Source organism: Pleurodeles waltl, chromosome 2_1, assembly GCF_031143425.1.
Source record: "Pleurodeles waltl isolate 20211129_DDA chromosome 2_1, aPleWal1.hap1.20221129, whole genome shotgun sequence".
NCBI classification, from domain to species: Eukaryota; Metazoa; Chordata; class Amphibia; order Caudata; family Salamandridae; genus Pleurodeles; species Pleurodeles waltl.
The window spans coordinates 278180285-278207158 of NC_090438.1; the positions used below are offsets into that span (position 1 = coordinate 278180285).

Sequence of the window (26874 nt, forward strand, 5' to 3'; positions counted from 1 at the left end):
CATTTGTTTCTTCAAGATAAGCACTCCCAAAATACGAGGTCTGAAATACACCAGCTGTTCTAGGAAAGCGTGGCGCTCAAAGAACAAACTCCCTGGAGAATGCTAGTCACTTAGCTGCAGTCTTTTCCGGAGTGCTGGAGGAATGGCTGGTGTCAGCTGGTACAGAAATGAAGAAAAGAATTGCCTCAAAAGCCCTGAATATGAGGATGACAGCAGGGGCTGGACTGCAAAATCAGATGCTGAGATCAGGAAGCAAAACAAAGCCAAGCAGAGAGGCATGCTTCACTCTGCTAATTATAGCCAATCAGGAAAGCAGTAGAGTTTCCACATGTGGATGAGTCACCACACCCAATTAGAAGCACATGTTTACACCACACTCAATTAGAAGCACATGTCTACACCTGCTCACATTAGCAAACAAATTGAGCAGTGATTAAACCAATTGAGTAACATAGCACATTATATTTACTTAGAAACATGAAGGTTTAACCAAGAACGGAGATATGATTTAACCCTAATCCCTGGGGATGCTGACAGATAACGCAGGAGGCACTTTGGGGATTCCTGGCACTCAGGGTGCTGAAAGTTAAAGCGGCACTAGTGAGCAACCAAGCAATATTTTGATGAAAATACCAACTCAGTGGGCTCTGTGTAAATGGTGCGGGAAGCATACAAAACGATGGTCAGAGGAGTGGGCCTCTCTGAAATGGTGGGACAGAAAAGAGAAAAATGGGCTCAGATGGATGCCTTGGAAAGGGAAATTACGACGCTAAAGCTGGTCGCCCCCTGACCAGCGAGACTGTGATGCGGCTCACACCCTATAGCTCAAGCAACTTGTGTACCACGATATGGCACATGAGGCGGCTAGAACCCAATATAGAGTGACTCAGCGAAGTTTGTATGAAACCGGAGATAAGGCTGGGAAGCTACTGGCCTGACTCTATAGACGTCACACAGGGCACCGTTGGGTAGGTACGCTCTGCACTAAATCAGGCTCCTCAGTTAGAGATAGTGAAGGGGTTGCTAGTGCTTTTGGGAATTATTATGAGGAGCTCTACGCCCCGAGTTCCTCAGCCACAGTGAAAGACTCACATGACTTATTAGCTGTCATTCCGCTTCCCACCCTATCAGCAGAAGACAGAAAGTGCCTGGATGGGGAGATCACACCAAATGAGATAGTGGGAGCCATCTGTCATTTGCAATCAGGAAAGGCAAAGGGTACCAGTGGGATTCAGGTTGACTTATACAAGACAACAGCCGCTACCCTAGTGCCCCACCTGAAAATAATGTACGCAGAGGGCCTGGTCAAAGGGGAATTCCCCCAAGAGCAACGCTTGGCCTCCATCATCACCACTCACAAGGAAAGGAGACCAGCAGATGACTGCAGCTCATATCGCCCAATTTCCCTGCTTAATGCAGAGTTAAAGATACTGGCCAACATGCTGGCCTCCAGCCTCACACCAATTTTACCCACACTGATGCACTGTTAGAAATGGGGTCTTTGGTTGGCAGTCAGGTTACCCCCTGTCCAAGCAAGGACACTCACTCTAGTTAGGGTAAAGGAGAAACACACCTGGTTAACGCCTGCTCACCCCCTTGGTAGCTTGGCACAAGCAGAAAGGCTTAATTCAGAAGCAATGTGTAAAGCATTTGTACCAACACACACTGTAATACAGTGAAAACACTACAAAATGGACACTAAACTAGTTTAGAAAAATAGGTAATATTTAATTAAATCAAACGAGACCAAAACGGCAAAAATCCAACATACACAAGTCAAGATATGAATTTTCAAAATTATAAGAGTGTTACTCCATAGAAAACAATGGAAATGTTGTTGTTATACAAAGCACCTGGTGTGCGTCAAAAATAAAGCCACGCGGGCAAGCATGCATCAGAAAAGTCAGCAATGCGTCAATTCCTTACTTGCAAGTAAGGCTGTGTATAGTTTCTTCTCCAGTTGAGTCGCTCGCAAGAGAGAGATGCGTCGATTTCCAGACAGGGCACCTCGGATCCGTGCTGGTTCACAATGACTTTGGCACCCAGGGACGATGCGTGTGAAATTCGGTCACACGCTGTTGGAGAGCCATGCCTGGGGTTTGCATTGTTGTCTGCAGCCGCAAGTGGGTGTCGCTTTGTTTCTCCATCCACGATGCGTTGATCTCCCAGCCGTGATGCAGATGGAGCATCGATTTCAGCAGCGAAGTGGGTGGCGCATCGTTTATCAGCCATCTTGCAGATAGTGCATCAAACATTTCCCTGCACAATGTTCTGTGCATGGATTTCAGTCCTTGTTCTGCCAACTACACCTTTCAAGGGCCTATGGACTGGATAGGGCACCACTTGGCAGGGTAGGAGTCTCAGCAGAGAGTCCAGGTGCTGGCAGAGGAAGTCTTTGATGCCCCTGAGACTTCAAAACAGGAGGCAAGCTCAGTACAAGTCCTTGGAGATTCTTCTCAAGCTGGAATGCACAACAAAGTCCAGTCTTTGTCCCCTTTCACAGGCAGAAGAAGCATCTGCAGGATAGCCTAAAAAGCACAGTCACAGGCAGAGGCAGCACTTCTCCGCAGCTCTTCTCTTTGGCAGAGGTTCCTCTTGGTTCCAGAAGTGATCTAAAGGCTTTGGTTTTGGGTCCACCACTTATACCCCTTTCTACCTTTGAAATAGGCAACCTTTAAAGGAGAGTCCCTGTTGTTTACAATATCCTGCCTTGCCCAGGTCAGGCCCTAGACACACACCAAGGGGCTGGAGAATACATTGTGTGAGGGCAGTCACAGCCCATTCAGGTGTAAGTGACCACTCCTCCCTCCACTCTAGTTCAGATGGCTCATCATGATATACAGGCTACACCCCAGCTCCTTTTGTCTCACTGTCTAGATGGGATTCACAAACAGCCCAACTGTCAGTCTGACCCAGACTGGTAATCCACAAACAGTCACAGAATGGTTTAAGCAAGAAAATGCCTACTTTCTAAAAGTGGCATTTTCAAACTAACAATCTAAAAACCAACCACACTAACAGATGTATTTTTAAATTGTGAGTTCAGGGACCCCAAACTCAAAATGTCTATCTGCTCTCAACGGGAATCTGCACTTTAATAATATTTAAAAGCAGCCCCATGTTAACCTATGAGAGAGATACGCTTTGCACAGTGAAAAGCGAACTTGGCAGTATTTCACTGTTAGGACATGTAAAACACTTTAGTACATGTCCCACCTTTAACATACACTGCACCCTACCCATGGGGCTAACTAGGGCCTACCTTAGGGGTGCCTTACATGTAAAAAAAGGGAAGGTTTGGGCCTGGCATGTGGGTACACTTGCCAAGTCGAATTGGCAGTTTTAACCTGCACACAGAGTTACTGAAGTGGCAGGTCTGAGTCATGCACTTTACTAGGGACTTACTAGTAAATCAAATACGCCAATCCTGGTAAGCCAATTACTCATACAATTTCATATAGGGAGCACTTGCACTTTAGCACTGGTCAGCAGTGGTAAAGTGCCCAGAGTAACAAAAACAGCAAAAACAGAGATCAGCACACAGTCAACAACCTGGGAAGCAGAGGCAAAAATATTGGGGAGACCACGCCAAGGATGCCAGGTTTAACATACACCCAGACCAGTCAGGGTTTATGCCGTGGTGTAACGTGGCATTGATTCTTAGGAGAGTACACAAGGTGCTCGCTCAGGCTAAAACCCTGCGAGACGATGCAGCGATTCTCACCCTAAATGTCTGCATGGCCTTTTAGTCGGTCGAATGGCCACATATCTTCACAGTGCTGGAATGGATGGGATTTGGCTCCAGCTTCAGGGCTTGGATACCGCTCATCTATTCCTCCCCACAGGCGGAAGTAGTGGTGAATGGCGCACGGTTGTGGACATTTACTCTTCACTGCTGCACTTGACAGAGGTGCCCACTCTCGCCCCTGTTGTTCGCATTAGGCTGCGAGCAACCAGTGACATGGGTGCAGACAGACCTCCCTGGTTAAGGGGATTACTTGGAATGAACAGTGGGAGGACAGAATATTATTATATGCAGATGATGTTCTGTTATACATTACAAAACCTTCCACCTCCCTAGACCGAGTAATGCACATAATAATCCTATTTGGCCAGTCTGGATTTACCCATCAACTGGGCAAAGTCCACCATTTACATCTTCAAAAAAGAGTCCCCTCGCCTACCCCAGGGATAGCCTGATCGAAATGAAAATCAATGGTTTCAATAACTTAGGCATTTTTGTAACAGCAGACCCCGCCAGCTACTACTCCCATTAGTTGGCTCCCCTCCTGGGATGACTTAAACTGGACATACAACACCGGAGATCATTACTGTTGTCCCTGCTCAGAAGAGCTGCTCTGTTTAAGATGATGGCATTGCCACACTTTTTGAATGTCTTATACAATACCCCGTATACGGTTCCCCCACACTATTACAAAGCGATAGAAATGGAACTATGGGCCCTCCTATGGAACGGGAGGGTCAGGCCAGAATTGACCTTACTAAGCTGACCAGGGGGTGGGACGACGGGGGAACTGCACTCACCGATATAAAGAAGTACCACTGGGCTGTACAGTTGACAAGGTCAACTACTGGATGCACTTGCCACAAGATGAACCCACCTATCGGATGGATGCTATTGCAGATGGGTGGATTAGTGAGGGCCCTTTATTTCCCCACCCGTAGTCACGTCACCTGGGACCCACGTCTTTGACCATCGGCTATTGGCACACCACACTTAAGGCCCTGGAATGGGAGGGGAGATTAACACAGGCCACCCCACTCTGAGACTCTGGAGCACTGGGCACCCAGGGCGACCTCTCTCAGTTCGCAAGGTGGGACCTTATTGGCATATTCAAGATTGGGGACCTTTGGCCAAATAATGCTGTCAAGACATTCAATGAACTGCGGGAGGAGTATGATCTAGCTCCTTCGGAGCACTTCTGCTACCTTCAGGTGTGACATGCTTTACACTCAGGCATCCCGAGGGAGATGAAACTCCCAGAGGCCTCTCATTTGGAGCGCGGGCTCCTTGAGGAATTCTTCCATAAAAAAGCAATCTCCCTCACCTACAAAACCATAATCAATAACTCAACACACACACTCCAACACCTTAGGCAGCAATGGGAGTGGAAGTTGGGGGATCTTGAGTATGAAGAATGGGAGGAGGCACTGGCATCCCCGAGGGAGGTGGGAATTTTCTCCAGGTTCCACCTATTGCAATTGAAAATACTACACAGAGTATATCTACCATGCATGCTAAGATTTAGGATGGGAAGGGCCCGAATGGCTTGTGTCTTAGGGGATTCGGGAGAAAGTAATCCTTCATACACATCCTCTGGGAATGCCAGTACATAAGACAATACTGGACGATGGTCCTGGTGTGCCTCAGTGGTCTCCTGAGCAAGGCACTGCCACTTTCAATAAAGAGATGTCTATTGAACATATGGGAACCTATGCGCCAGGGACAGTCAGAGAGACTCTGGGTAACACTCGGCATGGTGGTCGTAAAAAGAAACATTGCCAGACTGTGGGGTTCACTGGATGCCCCAGATCTAAAAGACTGGAAAAGGGACATGGATTGGTGCATGCTAGCAGAAAAGGTCACCTATATGAGCTGGGGATGCCCAGCAAAATGGAGGAAGGTGTGGATAAAATAGAGGACAAAGGGGGACTAAGTACCCCAGGACACCCAGATAATGTGCCTGCCTGGGACGGTCCGCATGTTCTGGATGATAACCCCTAAAGACTAGGGACTTCGGCTGGAGACTCCCTTGCAAGGCGCGTTGGGGGTGGGAGGTGCTATGAGCAAGTTCAGGATATTTCATTCTGTGCTGGGAAAGACTTGTGATGTGCAAAGCGTGCAGGTCAATATTTTCAATAAAAAGATTTTTTTTTAAAGTGAACCGAAGAGAGGGTCTGAGGGTCTACTTTTATTCCTGGGGCAAGATTTGAATTGGAAGAAAGTTCTAGAATGTTATCCCCACAGACATATCAGGAACATTATCTTTCCTTGTGCAGGTCAGAGTCTGTCTGCAGTCGCTAGGCTAATGTGAAGTTCTTTGTGCGTGAGCTAAGGCAGTGCCTTTGAAGTACAAGTGGAGCTATGCATGCTCTGCCCCCTCATCCTACAAGGATGGCCCATCCTGCCAACAAGCAGATCCTCTGTCTGGGAGGAATTTACAATGGTCAACTACACCTCATCATGTCACCCAGGAAGCAGGCTGCAGGCACCAAATGGTTAGGACAAAAAATGGCAACTTTCCAGAAGTGGCATTTTCAGAATTGTGACTTAAAATCTGACTTTACGTTGAAAGAGGATTTTATGTTACAATTCCTTAGACACCAAACAACATTTCTACCTGATTCCAAACAAAGTTATCACTTATTAAATGTAATAAGGCAACCCAATGTTATCCTGTGAGAGACATAGGTCTCACAGTAGTTACAAATTAATTTGGGATGTTTTCATTACCAGGACATGCATAACGTAAAAGCACATGTCCAACTTTTTAAATACAATGCACCTTGCCCTATCGGATGTTTAGAGCCTACCTTAGGGGTGACATATAAAATAAAAAGGAAATTTAGTCCTGGCAACGTGTTTATTTTGCCAAGTCGAATTGGCAGTTTAACACTGCATGCAGGCTACAACAGCTGTTCTGTGACATGTTTTAAGGAACTACTTTAATGGATGGCACAATAAGTGCTGCAGGTCCACCAGTAGCATTTAATTTACAAGCCCTAGGTATCTGGTATTCTACTTTACTAGGGACATATAAGTGAACTAAATATGCCAATCAGGTGTAAGCCAATGTCACCATGTTGTAGGGAGTGAGCACAAGCACAGTTACCAATGGTAAAGTGCAAAGAGTCCTAAGGTCCATAAAACCAAATTCAGCAAAACAGGAGGGAGAAGCAACATTATGTGGGGGAAGGCCACCCTAGGTCTGACAGGACTTACAACTGTTATAGGGAATTCTATTAATTAAATATCACTGCATTTATTGCCGTTATAGGACGTTCTGTGCATTTTAACAAACACAGCACTAGCATGGTCATATACTACACTCATTGCTGAAATGGGTATTGTAATGGGTATTGTAAGGTAACACATCTTTGCTGTCAACCACTCCCAGGGCGCACTACGCATTCTACTCTTCTGCAGTCACTCTGCCATAGCGGACAAACATAACCTATAGCACTGCATTGACCCTGCCCTAGGGCATAAAAATATTAATCACATCATAGGACTCCCCAGGCATTCTACACTTACCCTTTCTTAGGACACTCAGGCCCTCATTATGTCATTGGCGGTAATGACCGCCTACCGCCGCAGCGACGGCTGCCAAAACACAGTCACCGCAGCTACTTACTGTCTGCCGTATTATGACCGTAGCTGGAATTCCTCCAGAAGGCTAACCGAATTCTGGCAGCGGCTATGGCGGCGGACGGCGGTAAGGTGGCGCTGCTGCCATCAGCAGTGCCACACCAGTAGACTGCCGCAGACCGTATCATGACCCATGATACGGCCTGGCGGTGTTCTGCTGGCGGACGCTGCGGCTGGCAGCAGCACCACGTCCCGTCTCCTGCCGGAGGACTCCCTGCAAGCAGGTAAGTCAGGCGCTCCAACAGGGGAGGGGGCTGTTGTGTGTTGTGGGGGGGTGTGTGTGTGTATGTTTGTGTGTGCGTGCATGCGGGTGTGTGTGCATGCACGGTTGTGAGTGTGCGTGTATGTTGTGTTGTGTGAATGCGTGGGTGCTTGTATGTATGTCAGTGTGTGTGGATGTGTGTGTGTGTGTGAATGTATGTATGCATGCATGGGTGAATGTGGGTATGAGTGTGTATTTTGGTGCGTGAATGTGTGTGTATGTCGTGGGGGGGGGTCAGGAGGGGAAGGGTGGAGGAGGGCTATGGGGAGGGGGGCAAGGGAGACCCTTATCAGTGTCAGGGAAGGAATTCCCTGGCACGGATAGTGCCTACCGCCATGGCTTTCGTGGTGGTAAGAAAGCCACGAAAACCATGGTGGTAGGTGGGGTCATAATCCTGCAGGTGGGACAGTGATGGCCGCTTGACTGGAGACTGAAGTCTCCAGCCCGGCGGTTGTTATCGCCCTGGTGGACGGAGTGATACATTGGCGGTTTGGCTTGAGCCAAACCGCCAATGTCACATTTTGGGGAGAGGTACCGCCAGCCTGTTGGCAGTACCTTTCTCCAAAATACCGCCGTCCGCCAGGGTCATAATGAGGGCCTCAGTGTTTACACTCCTGTTGTCTTCCCTGTTGCAGGGCAATGTGTGCACTTTTAAATCCCACACACCTTGCAGGGCCATATACATGGTATTCATTCCTATCTTGAGGTATTCCCTGCATGCTTATACACTGCACAGTCCCACTCACAAAGTGAGTCATTTTATACGGCTTTCATTATTTCCAGAGACCATTTCCTGCACACTGCACATCTGTGTGCACTCATCTCTGTCCTAGAGCATTCCATGAAAGCAATAACTTAAATTAAGTATAGTAACTCCAATATCCACTCCGACACCAGACCTTCAACAGGCGTCCTGTCTGATATGTACCAAATGCAATGTGCATTATGCAGTCTCAAGTCATCCAATTTGTACGGGGCATTTCATGAAGCCTCAGCTGTATGCACCTATCCCTGTCCTAGAGCATTCAATGCATACAATCACTTCAAAGAGACACAAGTATTTCAAGTATCCGCTCTGATACCCAACCTTTGACAGGCATTCTTGATGATGCCCAAAAACTACTACAGTTGGTGTTATTAAGTCTCACAAATGACCTTATGGCAGTCCTAATAAAACCACCTTTTCACGAAAACAGTAACTCCATAAAATTGCATTTCACAGCTGTTGTAGAACAAGAAGGACGATTTATTTAAGTAACACGAGAAGTTTATCAGGCAACATTTCTTTGACACCTTGAGGCCATTCACCACAGCTCCAAATGGCCAGGTCATCCCCAAGGCTAACAAGAATGACATTCCATGACACACAGAGTGCTGGTGCACAATAAACATCCTCCCGCATGTAATTATAACAACAATGTTGCTCTGTATGTTTGTAAGCGTCCATTTAGATAGTCATTCTACAATACACATTTGTTGCACTTTTTCCTTTTTCTGACTGATTACCGGTCCATGAAAGTCAAATCTGTGTTCCACAGTCACTGAATAATTGCTCGGGTATTGCATGAAGCACCAGCACATATATTTGAAGAGAGCGCAGAGCACCAAATTAGTATTTCTGCACACAGAATGAATCCTTTCACTCTTCCAAAATCCATGGCTCCGTTGAAACTCACTCAGACTTCAGTGTTCCAGCATCCTCCTAGTGACAGAGACACATAATGCTGCATGAAGATCCGAGTGATGCTCGCCTCGGTTACCATGTCCTGTAACCGAGCAGCCTTGAGTCCGGCCAGATGAACTAGGAGTAATCCGAGAAGCTTGTGGTGATATGTTTGAACAAAAAGTAGACAGACCAGCAGCATTAGGCCGCGAAACTTGAAATGGTCACTTCAAGACAAGCACAAAAAATGAACACCGCTGACTAAATCAAAACAAAACCTTCACAACTCTCTTTTCCTTTGGAGTCGCTGGTGCCTTTATACTTAGGTGAAATGTAACTTTTTTTTTACATACGAAGCTCTCAGCTCTGTCATCAGAACAGAAAACCATTATGCAAACAAATCACTGTCTTCATCACATTTCTCATTAAATTAACATTAAAACAAATGTACCATGCGGCAGATCCAGTCGGTAAGTGCTCTCCAAAACAGCTCTTTCATCTTCTTGTGATTCTTATTTTTCTCTAGACACTGCAGCTAATGGCCAGCAAAACATCACTTCTCTACAACAGGTTTGCTTTCCCATGTTTTTATCTTGTTATGACTAGACATTGTACGTTGGCCTCTTCTCCTGCAGTCCTGGGGCGGCTTTCAGTTTCTCTTGAGGCCGGCAGTCGGATGTTTAGTGACACTTTTGGGACATCCAGCAATGTCTTTCTTTTCAAATATTATCCTTTAAAAATGGTCAGCAATATAAAAATGTACAAAGATGCTGGACTGTTGATATCATGTACATAGCCCATTTGTTAATACTAAAGGACTGATGATAGGTACCTGTCAAGCCCCCAACATGGGCTGAGCTGGGTAGCATCCTGTTCAGCCTCCTCCTGCACCTGATCTTCACATTCACATGTACCCAGGGTGACATTTCCAACATTTCACATGGAGGAGCTGACATTCCAGGCTGGGCAGCAGCAAGCCATGAAGGGCATAAACTAAAGAGATTCCAACGTATCTCCTTCCTTTTCAATGAATTCACAAACTGAGACATGTAGAAGCAGAAACCAACATATATTCACAAAGGTGTATAATAATCTGTTGACAGACTACTCTCGTTGCATCAAGTGGTATAGATTACTGACATGGGTGGAAGAGTCAGATTACCGACACGAGTGACAGAGTCAGGCATTCAGTGACATTGAGAAACTGTTTGTCTTGTACTGCATAAAAATAATCATATATTGGAAAAGTAGCAAGTGAATGATAATTATTTGTAAAAACATAATTACAATTTTCTTCTACACTATACGTACAGATAAATGTACACAACAATCTCCCATTATGCTTCCCAACGTCAAGCTTAAAATCGTAAGCCACTTTCACTTTCAACCTACAGGTTAGTACAAAAAAGCAATTGAGAATTGACAGCGAAATCAGCTTTGGAAATTCACAAATCTAACAAGGACTATAACAATAGAACAACAAATTGCCATTTACAAAAGTTATTATCACTGCTCATCAGGAGGAAACTTTGTCAACTAAAGAGGTGTTGTTTTGCTTTGCAGGTAGGCATTATAATGCTGATACAGCCATATTACATTTATTTATTTTACAATTGTGTCTGTATTTCAGAAACTTAATAAAGAAATCATTAAGCAGTGTGCCATCATGTGGCATTAGGTAAAACTAACTCTGCGCATCACCAAATGTAGCCATTTGTTGGATAGGACACAATCCCTTTTCTAGAACCAGAGTGACAGCACAAACATGTGAAAGTTCTCATCACAAGACTACAGAATTCGTTTAAATAATAACTATCAGCAAAACACATGTAACTGGTTTTAACATTAAGTGTATAAATGCAGAATTCACATATGTGACTCATAAAATATTCTCTTGCTGGGCCTTGTTCTTTTTGTCGGTGAAGCATATGGGCTTTTAGACTCTGCCCTACCAATTTTCTGACAGCCCATTAGTGTTCATTAAATAGTGCTTTGGTCAACCAAACTGCTTACTGAACAGTTATTGCAGTTCTCGGTCTCCTCAGCTAAGGACAGACCCAGCACCACCTGACTAGACCTGAACAGGTTTCACACTCCCTCCTCCTATCACCACAGATTGTGGACAAGATGAGCTGGGACTCTGGTAGATCACATTGGGAGGCACAGAGATTAGGCCGCCTATGTGTTAGGCATGTGGTCGTTTCTGAATGTCTGACTAAATGAGAGTAAGCATATGATAGTGTACGTGAATGTGTCACTGTCTATGAGTAAGTGTATGCATGTGTGTGGGTCTGTGTGAGTGAACATTTGTGTGCATACATGTGTGTTTTTGATTGAGGCAGCGGGGCATTCACATTCACATGCCTAGCGTGGCCCACTTATGACAAAATGTGGGCATTCCTGGGGATGTACTGTTTATGACGGACTTCATTGTCTATTCATGAAATATTTCGGGCATACTTGTAGACTGCTTATCCATGGCAGATTGTGTACATTTGAACATTCTGGCTAAAACTAATAAGAAGAGCCATGATCTACTGTGCTGACTAATCTGGCATGATGGACCATTGCTGAAATATTGAAGACACACTTGGGGTGACCCATCACTGACATTTCTGTGCAATCTTCTTGGCCTTCTGGTTATTGCTGATCACGAATGGTCCATCAGGGACATGTTTCTGGGCTTTCTTACTTATATGCTGGTTGTCTATGCATAATGTTTGCTCATCAGTTACATATTTGCTCCAGTGTTTAATTTGAGTGGGGTCTAGCCCACAGCAACTTTTTTCAGCACAAGTACTTAATTTTAATAATCAAACTTTGACACAGAATAAATGGAAGAAACGCGAGGATGAGGTTAAGAAGAACAATTTAAAAACAGTGACAAAGGGAGGAAACAGTTGGAAAATAACGTTCAAGAGTGAAAGAATAGGCAGGAATTGTAGGATTGGTGGACAAAAGATGCAACAGGAGGAATCAAAACTAGGCAAACTTGGTATTCAGGAATCCCAACATTCTGAAGCACTAGCCGAGGGTGTCGGAGAAAAACCTGGGCCATCTGCAGTTTCTTTTACCAACTAAGCACTGATGTGTATCTATTCTTGGACACATTCTTGCTATCCCAAATATCATAGTGTCTTGCTCTTGCTATGCTGTGGGCACTCCTGGAAAGAAATTTACTTTACTGGCAAAAGAATGGTCCATTCTTGCATTTTTGGTTATTATTGGCACAATTCTGATTGTTCCTGTAAAACAACAGCCCATCCTTGACTTAAGGTTTTACATTTTTAAATAAGTTTCGCTACCCCTGTCACAATGGTGGTGAATATCTTCAATGTAGTCTCAACCAGAACATATAAATGAGAATCTAATAGAAAGGGGCTAGATGGAAGGCTGAAGTCAAGAAAGATATTATTTACATTTTGAAATGTGATAGGCTTAGTGACATTTCAAAACCAGATGTTTATAACAATACATTAATATATATAGCTCTTCAGTCACACACCTCTTAGAGGTCATGATGTTGAGGAATCCATGGCTTTCCTACCGTTTCCTCCATTTTGTCTTGAGTGACTGACCTAGGGTGGGATAGTAATCTTGTTGAGCTGTGTCTAGCACATCACAAATATGTTAGAATATTTCATTGGTGCTCCTTCAGAACCTACAAACGTTTACCCAATGTATATGAAAAGTTAGGATAAATTGCACCATTTGGCAGAGTTTTTAACATTTTTCCAACCCCTTGTATTCACCTAAAAAAAAGTCCTGGGCTCACTTGCTTCTTTTATTGGCATGCTCAATTCAATGTAAGGAAGGAATGTACGCCCCACCACTGAAAGCACTTATTTGACTGCGAATGCACTGCACGTACTTTCCTTCCATTGCCCAGTCCCTCTTACGCCAAATACAACCACTGGTTCGATGAACTTCCAAAATGTTCTTGTTTCAGTGTGTTTCAATACAAATTTCACTTTGCACCAGTATTCCTGTGTCTGGTGACAAGGGTTCAAACTTCATAACATTCAGAGGTGCGTTTGTTCGAGCATTGAAACTAGAATACCCTAATCCAGTGGAGAGTCAAGGTCTTCAGTTTGCACATCTTCATTAGATGTGGACTCTTTCCTGAGTTTGCATATAGACAAGGAATAGCACAGCAGAGGGAGACAGAGTCACTTACAGAGACCACAGCTCTGTCACTGATACTCAACTAAACTGAATTTCAAGAGGGTTAAGCATCATTCTAGCGAAGGGTGCAGTGTGTGACTGCACTTACATGCAGGAGGATGTCTATGAAGGTCTCAGAGAGCCCAATACCTGTGTCATGGCGTGCCTTCCAAAAGCCTATTTGCTAAGGTGCCTAAATCCGTAAAATAGTGCGGCTGAAGGGGCATGTGTATTCTCTCATTTCCATGATTTTCTGGCACGATGCAATTCAGGCTATGCACTGTTGAGATTGTGCTGAGACAAAACACGTTCCTGCACGCTCTATATTACAGAAGGGGCCACACCAGTTGTTCTAACCCTTACATAATATAAAAGTGCCTCCGGGGCATAAAAGAAGAGATACAATTTCCTGTTGTGGCCACGGGGCAGGTCCATGGCACTTTTTCAGGATAACCTCTATGTAAATGAGCTCTATTTAGATTAACTGAAAACAAATTATCGGATATGGCTACGCTGAAAGTCGGGCATTGATCAAACCTATTGGACACTTCTTAACCAAAGCAAGGCATTACACCTTTACCGCTGAAACTAAGACTAGCAGGGGTTTTCGAGGGGTTTGTACACTTACAAACGTGCTAACACGTACAGGGGCATCTGTACATTGCCTTTTGTGTTGCTATGTACAGAAGGAAGTAAAGAACGGTCTCACTTATATGGCTGAGGACCTGATGTGCGTGTGAACTTTACCCATGGTTTGCTGCTCACAGCAGAATAGAAATGACAAAAGAAATAAGACAGGAAATTAAGGCATATACTACTTATTAAAATAAGTGATTTATTTTTTTTCAACTCAAGTTAATTTTTCTTTGATACCCAGGTTTCTCCAGGTCTCATGTTTCACCCGAATTATTATAACAGGCTATTGCTACACTCATCAAGTAGTAAAGGCCATTAAACAGCATATGAAGCTAATTTAGCATTTAGGAAATAATGTTACCTTACGCAAACCCTGTGATTTTCTTGTAGCTTTTTTCCCAGGTAGTGTAATGTCAAAGGAGAACTTCAACGTTGAATTAAAGTCCGCACCTTTAGTTGAAAAAACACAATAAGACATAGAAGACATAAGATATAAAATCAAGGTTAAGATGTGAATTACAAGCGGATTAATGATATATGCTGTATCAACCTGTACAATCAAAATTGTGAATTATTAAGAAAACACAGTTCTCAGCAATGGATGAAAGAAAGCCCATTTTGCTGTTCAATCATATAAATAATACCTACACATTTATGTGCTTCCATTTGGCAATTATAACATAATTCCTAAGGTTTTAGATTACTTGTTTTAATGTAAGCTTAGGGGCTGATTTAGATATTGGTGGACGAGTTACTCCATCACAACAGTGACGGATATCCCATTAGCCGACATCTAAATTCCATAGGATATAATGGGATTTAGATTTTGACAGATGGGATATCCATCATCATTGTGACGGAGTAACTTGTCCGTCAATATATAAATCCGTCCCTTAGTTTGGGTAAAACACAAATCTCTGAACATTTGAAGGTAATCCTAGAGACTTCTTTATTTACCAGTAATCACACCACCCAAAAATCTGCTGAGGAGTTTGTTGGTACTCAAAGGTTTCTGTAGTGAAGCACTATGGAGGGCTTCACATTTCTTTTTATATATAATCTAAAAATGCATTATAAAGTATTTGACAGCACTCCTGAAAAACCTAGATGTCTTGCAGAGTCAGGGCAAGCCACCCTACTTACCATCTCCACATGCCAATGGACCTGCCTTGCATTCGATGTGGTTAATCTGTCTTTTATGTGTCTAATTATTTGTCTGTCAAAAAAACCTAATATCAGCGAACAGTCCGTACTGAGCGCTACAAACTTTTTCACAAGTGCATGAAAAATTTAATCGCAACAGTGTTGCAAATCTCCAAAGTTCATGGAGTATTTGTATTAGGTTATATGTTGTTGATTCGACAATAACAACAATTACACACATGTATACATCATCCATCTTGTCTGCTTTCTCGCTGCCTATATTCCTGTGTGTCTACTGGAGTAGGCACTTGCTGAATGATACCTCTGCTGTGGCAGTTCTAGAATTTGTATGGCAGGTGCCATCATGTTCAAACATACATTAACTACCGTTTCAGATACAAATGGCCCATTTGATGTTCCTGACATAACTGAGTCCACTCCTACATCTCATTTTAGACCACCACTATTGTGTTTGTTCCCAACAGGGATTCTAGTGCATCTGCTTCACAATGCTTTCTACAAGTTTCTTAATGCCTGTAACGTCCAATTTCTCTATAGGGTATAAAATCTTATTTGAACAAGTATGAAAAACAGAGATGTATTTCACTGAGGTGTTCCAAGTGATTATCTCTGCTGTTGCTTAAATCCATGCTGTGGAAAACAATTTTATTTCTACTAGAGATATGCATAATTCAAATTTCATCCATGAATTTTTGAGAAGTCGGCAAATGCCTCTTTGTATAGACATCTAAGTGTATAAACTGTGAACAACTTCTTCTGTGAGCATCCATTTCTCAAATAAAACATTTTACAAAAAGTCAGTTTCCCATAAGAGAGTGTTTTCATGAGAAAGTGGGTATTTGCTGAGATTTGTTTTACAGCCAATCCCACATTTCCCACAATTATTTTAAACTTCGAACCTTTGGAAATGATGTAAAGTTATGATACATTTTCTTAATGTTTGCAGATCGCTATCTTCAAAACCCTGCAAACTCATCTCCAGTTTGAGATAACCATGTTGTACTGACAGCAAATGTAAGAGAAAGCGTGCAAGTACATTAATTTCTATTCTTCTGTTGGCTTTGATTATGCTCAAGCACTGGTTAGGTTTGTGCCCATTGATCTGTATAGAAAGGGGTTTGATCAATTTGCCAACGGGCAGATCTCAATTGTTGCCTGATGGCATTGAAGTTAAAATATCACCTAACACAATGGAAACATATATTTGGTTTTCTTCAAAGTACTTTGTCAAAGTACTTCATATAAAACATTTTATATACAATTATTACCAGATCAAAATATCAGTGATCTAACATGGTGAAAAGCTAAGTGATCACTGCCACAAATGACACCTTCAAGTTTCATATCTCAAATGAGAAGAACTTCTTAGGGGTATTGTGTAACAGAATGTTTAACATACATCTTTAGAACTGTGGCCAACATAACAACCCAATCTGTGATTTTCATCCCTCTACAACGATTGAATCTAGGACTGTGCTATGGAATGTTGTCCTTTTCACATTATCATGTCATTCCAAGTGCCAAGATTATCTCCTTCTGTGGTACCCTCACTGTGTGATGTCATCTGCATGGAATGTTAGTGACTGAAATGTGAAATGCAGGGCAAGATTGAAATAGGAGCAGATGGCAGGGGCCGGCATTTCTCTTGTGTCTCCTCTCCATTGCACCCTGTTTGATCTGTATTTTATTTTGCAGAAACAAACAACACTTGGAACTGAGTAACTCTGCACTGCCTGACTTGTCTTTCTTTCACTGGAGACAAGCGGGTAGCAGGAAGCAGCCTCCCCACATCAATTTGCATCTAATAGGTGGAGCGCTAAAGACCTATGTACGGTGGAAGCAGTTCTCTGTGAGACGTGTACAATCTCTACTGTGAGTGGAGATGAGAGCAGTGCAACGTGTATTTGGACTGCCTGAAGACTCACCACTGGGGAGAGGATTTGGCGTAATGGCCAGAGCTGCTGACTTTGTAACTGGAAAACCAGTTTAGAGTCTCAGCGTTGGCTCAACATCCTTTGATTCAGGGAAAATCACTTAATCTCCCCGTGCCTACCAACAAATGAATGGGTACTTGTATAATGTTACTGGTGCTCATTTAAAGCACTTCAATACCTTCGGCTCGAATCTGCGCTATATAAAACTACAACAACAAAAAAAAAAAAGGTTTTATGCTTTATCCACCACCAAACCTTAAATGCACTGCATTCCATGACTAGCTGGGCCATCTTGGAAGTTGTATGACATCTGATGTCAGTGATTCACATCAGCATTTGTGACTGGGAGGGGACTCTTGGTTGGAACTGTAATGTCATTCCTAAGGCAGTACTGTGAAGCAGACTGCACCATGATGCGCTTGTACTCAATATTATTTACTTAGTAAACCTACATAAATGCATCCACTACTGTGCTATCTGCTGATTTCAATCGATTCCAGAGCGTGTCTGGAGATGTGCATGAAAGTATTGTGTACCGTACAGATGTACAAGCGTAACTGCGCAATTTGCCTGTGTCATCGCAGAAACTTTAGTACTGTCCCTCATGTTGCAGAGATCATCTATATGTGACAATCTATGCATTATGTTAATCAAAGTACTGATATTTTGACTGTAGAGTGATGCACTGAGAAGCCATTTTTAGTGTGCATTTGTTCAGATTAATGACTTCGACGACTTAGACATAGATGGTATCAAAGTTTAATTAAACTTTTGAAGGATTAAACTGACATTATGGTATAATTTAGACTCTAAGTCAATAGTCTGTATTGAAATGATATTGAATTTCTAATAATTAATATTTTAAATGCGTGTGCAAAATTAGAGTAATGCAGTTCTGCGTTATGCTAACTGAAATGGTTAGAGTAATTTTGTTTAAGGCCCCCGTAACATGAATGCTAATGACAAATTATTGATGCAGAAGTTATAGTTTGCATATTGAAATGTGTTTTATTTGAATATATTGATGTGCTCTTTAGTTCACTTCCTTTAGCCTAAGTGAGGCCTGCTAGGCACTGTATTTCATGACTGTGCAGAAAATGTCAAGTCATCTTGCTAACGTGCACCTTTCTTTCAGACTTCGTTCCCATGAAAACACTAGTTTGGTAATAGATGTCTATTTTTTTACAGATAGAGAGTTGTAAGCATTTGCCCTTGGATGTAGAAAATCCTGGACTGTGAACTACCAATTTAAATGTTCGTTTCAATCTCATGTGGAACAACACTGATGGATGCTGTTCTCAAAACAGACTTGGGAAAACCTGAAGATGTTTCAAGTTGGAGTCATACGATCGATTTCTATTGGATGATGCCCCTTCGGCGTCAAATGAACTGTTGCTCTGATGAATCAGATTTCTGCATTAACTTTAATATGTCAATGCATAGTCGGACCTTTGTCAGAAGAAACCAGTCAGACTCCAGAAGATGAGTATGCTATCCGAAGATGAGAAGCTGAACCCCTTTTGCCCTGTATCCTGAATGCTGAGCCCCTTGGAGAGGTATCTTCCTCTCTGCCTTTGCCCCTTTAAAATGCTTTGCTGAGACTTAGAGATTTTCTTCCTAACCCTCACATAAGACTCTTGACTGAACTTCTGACATGCTGACGCTTTCCCTTTTTATCTATATTTTGCCCACCTCTGTTAGTAACTTGTTGCCCGAGATTACCCTTTTCCAAATTATTTTTGTCTTTTTTGTTCTTTTTTGTCTTTCGTCCACATGTTTTCTTCCCCACAGATGTTTTTCCTTGAATGGCCAAACTGTAGGGTGTCCCTGTGCCCAGCTAAATTGAACTTTAATGATTTGGACTGCCTTCATGCTTATTAAAACTGAGCAACGTTTATTCTCTGAACATCAAATCAACGTATTGATGTTTTCTATTGTCTTTGCAGAGTGCCTAGTTCTTCTAATGTTAGTTCATCTGAACCTATTTTGTCGCCTGGGTCAATCAATGGCGATTCTGTATTTTTATAACTTTGATGATTTGTCTACATGACTCTGAGCTTCTGTGTGTAATGCACCCCTTAACGTTTTTTCTGACTGGAGTTTTCCTTGTGTAGCTACATTGGTCATACTGTTTAATTTAATTAGTTTGTATTTGATGTATGGTTTTACCCCATCCTATGCAGTGTTTAAAGATCCAATTACCTTGATGAGCATTGATTCCTGCAAAGGATGCACCTGAATACAGTGTGTTCCACAATATAAAGAGCACAACAGTTCTTCCCTTCAATTCTCTTCAGTATAACCAACTAATCTGTATGCTCCATAAAACTTATGCCTAATGTAACATTCTTGCAAAGTTTGAGTGGTATTAACATGTCATTGCCGAGCTAAAGATTTACAATAGTCATCAAACATAGTGCTTATAGGTAATGGCGACTACTTTTGTTGATTTATTTTTGTTTTCTAACAGCTTAACTGAGACAAAAGCAGCAACTTTTTAGGTCAATTTATTTTTACTATCTGGGTACAATGTCTAGTTTTTTGATACCACAATTTTCACTACTGAATCTGAAAAGGGATCTAAGGTACAGAATCGACTTGGCTTATAGTAATAGAAGGTGATGATTGTCCTCTTCAATGGAAATTATTTTTGATCAAGAACTGTTTGGCAAATAGGGGCCAAATCAAATTCGAACTTTTGCCAACAATAGAAATTTCACAGATGCATTTTGAAATGTTATTAATCAGCTGCAAAGTAAAAACTGCTTTGGAAAGTTTTGATTCTAGGACACTGGAGGCAAATATGTCTATTGAAGATTGGGTAGCTGTGTCAAAAAGCATAGCGGCAAATTGTGATCTGAGCACCTAAATAAGAATCAGGTGCTCAGAAATCAGTTTCTAATGAACAATAACAGCAAAACTATCCAAGAAGGTATCTACACTCATAATGACCTCACGTTGAAGTCAGCCATACAATTACAGAGGAGCATAGAACAATAAGAAAAATGTAGGGAGGAAATCCGAGGGCCACACCCCACTGACATTGATGTGGTCAACAAAAAACATACGGCGGGGGACCGACTAATGAAAGCACGGGAAACAAGTTTGAGATCTGAGAAAAGAAAATCTCTATGGCATGTTATATGGGCAGCAGTTTTAACCATCTAGGGTACTCTAAGAATTGCCCAGCTTCGTACATGTTTCCCAACAAATGTAGGAAAAGGGAAAACGTCAGCAGCATATGCAAGGAAGGTAGAGTCAAATTAATTCTGGGAGGAAGGTACAAAGATTCAGGACTTAATCCTAATGTTGTTCCCGAATGCAGTATTTTGATTGATGGTATAGAAGTGCAGGTCATACTAGTTTTGTGCGCATCATAAACAATTTTGGGCGCATCATTAGTCAAAAAAGCTTGGGAAAGAGAAAATTACTGCAGAGAGATAGTACCCCAGTGCTATTAAATTATCCGGGGAGAATAGATTTCAAGACACATCAAAAATACGGAGCAGAGGTGAGCGCTATTAAAGAAGATTAGGCCTTCAGGGAGAATTCAAAGCACTGTCTTGTAATGCACATAATTTCTGTTTGAGCTACTGCAAAGACTTACAATTAGCGCCTCTGCGCCGTTCTGCTCTTTGAGGAGCCTTAAAATTTTACGAATGAGTTAGGCTCAGCGTTCCCTGTCTTTCAAGTTGTTGCAGAACCTGAATTTTAGGTTGAATTTTTGTGTCATTATTTGTTCTTGCATTTGTATTATTGTCATATGTTTTTGATGTAAGTAGTGTGTGTGCAGTGCCAAAAAGCATCTTTTTATATGAGGTAATTGCTCACTTTTGTATTTGTTCTTCTGTGTGCGATAAATGTTATTCAATTATAATTGTTCTAGATACATTTTATGTATTAATGCTAGTGAGAGGTAATTGATTTTGCCTTCTCATTGTAAATTATAACTTTTTCCAAGTTAATCACAGTGTTGGCTCTTGTTTCTTTTGTGAAACTTTCTAAAAGTGGCATTTTCAGACTTACAATTCAAAATCCAACTTCACAATAAGTTGTGATCTTAAATTGTGAGTCTAGAGACACCAAACTCCACATTTCTCCCTCTTCCCAACTTGAAATTACACTAAGATGTTTTAAGGCAACCCCAAGGTTAACCTATGGGAGAGATAGGAGCTTTTCACTACCTGGACATGTTAAACTAAAAATAACATGTTCAACCTTTTTAAATACACTGCACCGTGCCCTAGGCACTACGGTAAGGGACGTTGGATATTGTGTAATACATTTTAAATTATCATGCTCTCGTCACTGAAAGTTGTTCGCTTGTGAACATAATATAGTATGTTTTTCTATTACTGTAAAATTGTAAGAATTTGATTCTAAAATTATGATTATTAGATAACATGCTCATTTCAAACAAGGTATTATTTTGCTGTGTTTTTGCATCTGTTTTAAAAACGGACTCATTCATTCCTGTTCAAGGTAAGTTCAAATAATTGTGGAAGCAATTAATATAACATGTTGAAGAAAGTCTGAATGTTTTCTAAATGGGTTATCGATTTATGGTGATCAGGGGTAATTGTTGTTGTTTGGATGATTTGAAAATACCCCAACCCCCATCTTCCTTACGTAATCCAGCCCCAGTTTTTGGAAACACAGGCCCGTTAGTAGTATTTAATTTAGAGTCCCTGGGTACATATACTGCACTTTACTAGGGACTTACAAGTAAATTAAATATGCCAATTATGTGTAACCCAAAGTCTCCAAGTTTTAGAGTACAGATCACCTGCAGTTTAGCAGTGGTCAGCAGTGGTAAAGTGCACAGAATCCTAAAAGCTAGCAAAAATGAGTCTGAAAAACAGGAATTCAGAGAGGAAAAAGTTAGGGGAAACAACGCCAAGGATGTCCGGTCTAACATGGAGCATTATTCACCAATATATGGTATACCCCGAAAAACCTTTAGTTTCAATTTTTGTCAAGGTCATTTTTCAGCTCTAAAGGGTTAAAGTCTGGTATGGGGTCCAGCCTACGCTTGTCACTATCAAGGAAAACTGAGACTTGTGTAGTTTGTACTCAGCAGTCAGCGCTGTGTATGATTTCATGCATGTCGTGACCCTAATGTCTCTAAGTCTCCTGATATTCCAATATTATTCCACTGTCTGAAGCCTATCATATGGTGACTGCACACACTTATATTAGGCCACTCTTGTAGGGCCATCACCTCATAAGAAGGAGATAAGGGTGGATTTTAATGATTTAAACAATTGAGGGGACAGCATGTAGGGGTAGTGCTGTATTATGTATAGGATTTGGGGCAGCAAAATTATCTCGTAGAGGGACCCCCCCACACATACCCATTATGGAGAGCAGCAATTTATTCTAGGCCTCCATTTGTGTTTCAAGTGTGTTTAAGAGGTAGAATTTTAAGATTCCAGTTTTCCTCTGGATTTAGGGGGATGTGGATTCCCAAGTACTTGAATGCCCCAGGCATTAATTGTAGAGTGGAAGGGGTCAGTTCTGGGAATTGGGCTATATTTTTGAGAGGAACTCTTCTTGTTTTGGCCCAGCTAACCCTCAGGCCACTACATATATATTAAGAATGTGCATAAGTCTTGGGATAAATATCTGTGGTCTTTCTACTGATAACAGGAGATCACTGGTGTATAAGGCAATCAATTCAATCCTCCATCCCCTTTCCCAGTCAATGTCTCAAACTAAACTTGTGCATCTATTCTTATCCAGTGAGTCAAAGCTTCTATAATCAGGGGAAAAGTAAGATGGGGAAGCCATGCTGAGTGTCCCTGGCGACCGGGAATAGGCGAAACAGCACCTCATTAACTCAGACTCTAGCCCAGGCTTTAGAATATAACTAATATAAGTACATCTGAAAGCAAGGCCCAAAGTCATTTGTTCCAGGACCAGGTGGAGGAAGGACATTGAATAAAAAGCTTTATCAAAGTCCAATAAACCAAGGGCTGCCAGTTCTGATAATTTGTCAAAGCTGTCTAGGACAATATTAAGCCACCTGATGCAGCATCTGGTCCCTCAGTGTGGAAGAAACCTATTTTGATCCCCTCTGATCTATGAACAAGCTATACTGGATACCCTGAAGGCCAGAATCTTGATTAGTATTTTTGTTTCCATATTAATCAGTGCTATGGGCCTGTATTACACACAGTCGGAAGTAGGCTACCCTGACTTAAGGATAACCACAATTGTGGTCTCACATACGTCTTTTGGTCATGTGTTTGTCTGAATGGCCTCTCTGAACATGGCTCTTAGGGGACTAACCAATTATTTGGCATTTCTATTGAACAATTCAATGGGAAAGCCATTGGGGCTGAGGGTCTTCTGAGGGGAGAGAGAATGGATCACCTTCAGCATCTGTGTGTCTGTTATCTGGTTATCTAAGTCAGCTCTGTCTTCATCTCTAAGCGCAGGCATGAGCAGATGTCATGCTATTAGATTGTCAACCTCTTCCCTTCACAATGTCGGTAGAGGAAGTAAGTGGGCCTACGTTGAGATCAACTGTCTTGGCTACCAACCTATGTTCAACCTCCCAATTTGGTAACCAACACACTAGTTTCTCTATTTTGTCTCCATGTTCATATATCCTGTTTTGCTTAGCGGTCAATCTCCATCTAGGTACGTGTAACAATTTTTCCGTGAGAGTCATATGTATGACCTCCATTTTCCAAAGTGTCTCCTCTCCATACCTATGACAGAAGGGTTGCTCATTTCCTCCAGCGAGGTCTCTAGGTTCAAGATTTCCATGTGCTTGTCTCTACACTTGCACTCTACATATGAAATTATGTTACTTCTGATGGGGTTCTTCATTGTCTCTCACAAGGTGAGGATATAGAAGATTGTAAAAGTACTCTTCTATATCCTCCTGTGCTCTGTCAGAGAATTCGTCATCTGTGAACCACTAGGGATTACATCTCCAATGCCCCTGTAACCTCCCCCCCCCAGTGATTCATTAAGGGAAACATCAATTGGTGAATGGTCAGACAGGCCTCCTGGCAGTATGTGGGTTACGAACACCACCCCCAAGTCCGCTGCTGGGATAAAGAAATAATTTAACCTTGAGTGAGAGCCATGAGCACCAGAGTATGAAACAAATGATCCGTCGGAGGGATGCAAAATTCTGCAAAGATCACTCAGCCTAATTGTGGCTGTCCATCTGCAAAGGGACCAGAATCTATCCTCCAGTGTGCCCAGCACTGCAATATATCATCCCAGGAGATCATGTTGCACCTCATTCAAGACCACTGGGAGGGATTGTTGTAGGAGTATGGCCACTCCCATGATCGCTTTGTAAAGCCTGAGTGGCCAACCCTGGTTAATCTGCAGCGCCAAGGAAATTACACAGCATGCTCAATTGATGTGTTTCTTGTAGGGAAAGCCCATATAGATGGCACCCTGTTCCACCTTGTGATTGAGATCATTAACAATCCATGATAGTACCTTTATGTCCTTGTCTGACTCCAGGCAACTCAGTACCATGTTGAGTCTTTTGAGGCACTGCTGTAGTAGTTAATACACAAGTGCAGTTAAAACAATACACAGCAACAACAATCCAACCCCCAACAATGTTCAGACCAATCTTTCCAACAAGAAGCATCTGTTTCCACGAGATTGCTGAACTTTTGTTGTGAAATCCGGGAAAATCATTACTTTGAAGGAATCACATCTGACTTGTCCCTTTTGCCTTGCTGTATGGAGAATCACGTGTCTGTTTACAGTTCAGTATTCTGATTTTGGACCGCCTGGGTGGGGCCCCAGGAGAGGGCCTGGAAGCCTGCAACCTATGTACTCTTTCAAGACAAATCAAGATGACAGCTGTTCTTCAAGGAACTAGGATCTGAACCATGCCAATAAGGAAAGAGCTGGGCTAGGTCCCTCTGTCCCATCTGGAGGCCCACTAGACTCTAATTGTTTTGACAGACTCTCCCCTTGGAGGGTTCTACCTTTCTCTCCAGCTTTTTAATGGTCCGGAACCAACTCGTTTATGTGTTCTGCAAGGTTTCTCATAATCTTGCTGGAGTAAAGTTAAATCTACACCTACCCCTTTGATTTGTTTCTTTTGGGAGGGTTGAATGGCTTGTCGGAGCATTTTGGGGGAGACCTGTTCTTGCGGTTGGCTCAGGAGGGTCATGGGGAGGTGGTGATAGTCAGTTTTTGGTGTGGGGTTTGTGTATTTAGCTATTTTGCCCTGGTGTCCCGGGCCGTGGGCTTTGTCCTTACTCATGTTGCCTGGCAACGGGCCTACCAGGGTCTTGCAAGACTACTTGCTGGATGGAGGTCACCTTTGACTGGGGTGTGGCTGCCACACAATGGTGAGATACGTGTCCCTCTTATCTTGTTATAGAGGGAAGGAAGACAACCATGGTGAAGTTGCAATGGGCCTCACTGGCAGTATGAACTACTGTCAATCTCACAGGGTGCTCCCTCTGGTGTACAGAAGATGGGCCAGCCGCACATAGGGCCCATTAGCATCAGCGGAGACAGGACTCCATTCTGTTCAGCGGCACCTGCTTCTTCGGTGTCATGATTCCAGTGTTTTCCCGTCCTTGGCCTACCACCGCCGGGCCACTCCACCCAGGCCCCTCCTTATGCCGGTGCTCTGGTTCTTCTCATTCAAGCCCTGCACTCAGCCGGCAGTGCCTCAAGGTCCTGGGTCACGGTGCAGCGCTCACCAGTTGCTCTCCCCACACACCCTGTTGCAGGACCTCTGGCTGCCAATCAACCACTCTAAATTCAGGCACCCGGAGTTGCTATGGATTATCTGTTATGGGGCAGGATTGTTCAGGATTGATTAGGTTGTGAGAGGTCGGGTAGTGATCTAGCCTGCAATTACCATCTTGCACCACCAATCCGGAAGTCTCCCAAAGAGGCATTCTTGTATTTGGCAGGGACCATCAGAAGCATTATGCCAACAATGCAAAAGTTCCCCAAACATTATCAGAGAAGGATTTGGCATTCAAACTTCAAAAATGTAGGTTTATTTGTGAAGATTTGGATTATTTGGGCATACCATATAATAGAAAAAGAGCAAACTGAAGCAAAGCCTCGAGAAGGCAATTCTCAGTACACCAGGCCCTAACACTAAATTACTGATCTCTTTTTAGGACTGGAAGTTTTACACCAAGTTTGTTCCAGATTATTCATTTACAGTTGTACCCCGAAGGTACTTATTACCAAAAAGTGTGACATTTGTGTTGGGGAGTGAGCAAAATGATGCATTTAATTTGTTAAAAGAAGATAGTGTGAATGCTATATATCTGAAACCATATGTTGTTTGCAAAGAGCACTTTGTAGCATTTGATGCTATTAATTTTGGGTTGGGAGCTGTCCTAAGGCAGCATACTGGACAAACAGAATAGGGATTTGCTTAGAGTTCCAGGGCACTATGAGAATCAAAAAAACACTGCTCTGTGACTGAAAAAGAACTTTTTGTATGCTGGGCTGCAGGAATTTTTTTTATGTTTCTCTGAGGGACTATGTTTCTGCTCCGTAATGACCACAAACCCTTGGTAAACATGCTTTCTCCTGGTCAGGGAAGGACACGTATCGCTAAGTTAGCCAGACTTGATGCAAAACTCCAGGCTTCCCAATATGAAATAGCGTATATCTGATGGAAGAGTAGTCAGCATGGGGA

The 26874-nt window shown here is 42.6% G+C and overlaps 1 protein-coding gene across 3 annotated transcripts in view; it reads right to left on the minus strand.

Moving 5' to 3' along the window:
- The window catches only part of MCF2 (MCF.2 cell line derived transforming sequence), a 795890-nt gene that overhangs the window by 207688 nt on the left and 561328 nt on the right, over nucleotides 1-26874 (minus strand). For all 3 annotated transcript variants that reach the window (XM_069212449.1, XM_069212451.1, XM_069212450.1), the window contains one exon: nucleotides 14477-14565. In XM_069212449.1, coding sequence (XP_069068550.1) covers nucleotides 14477-14565 — 89 coding nt within the window. The remainder of the gene's footprint in view (nucleotides 1-14476; nucleotides 14566-26874) is intronic.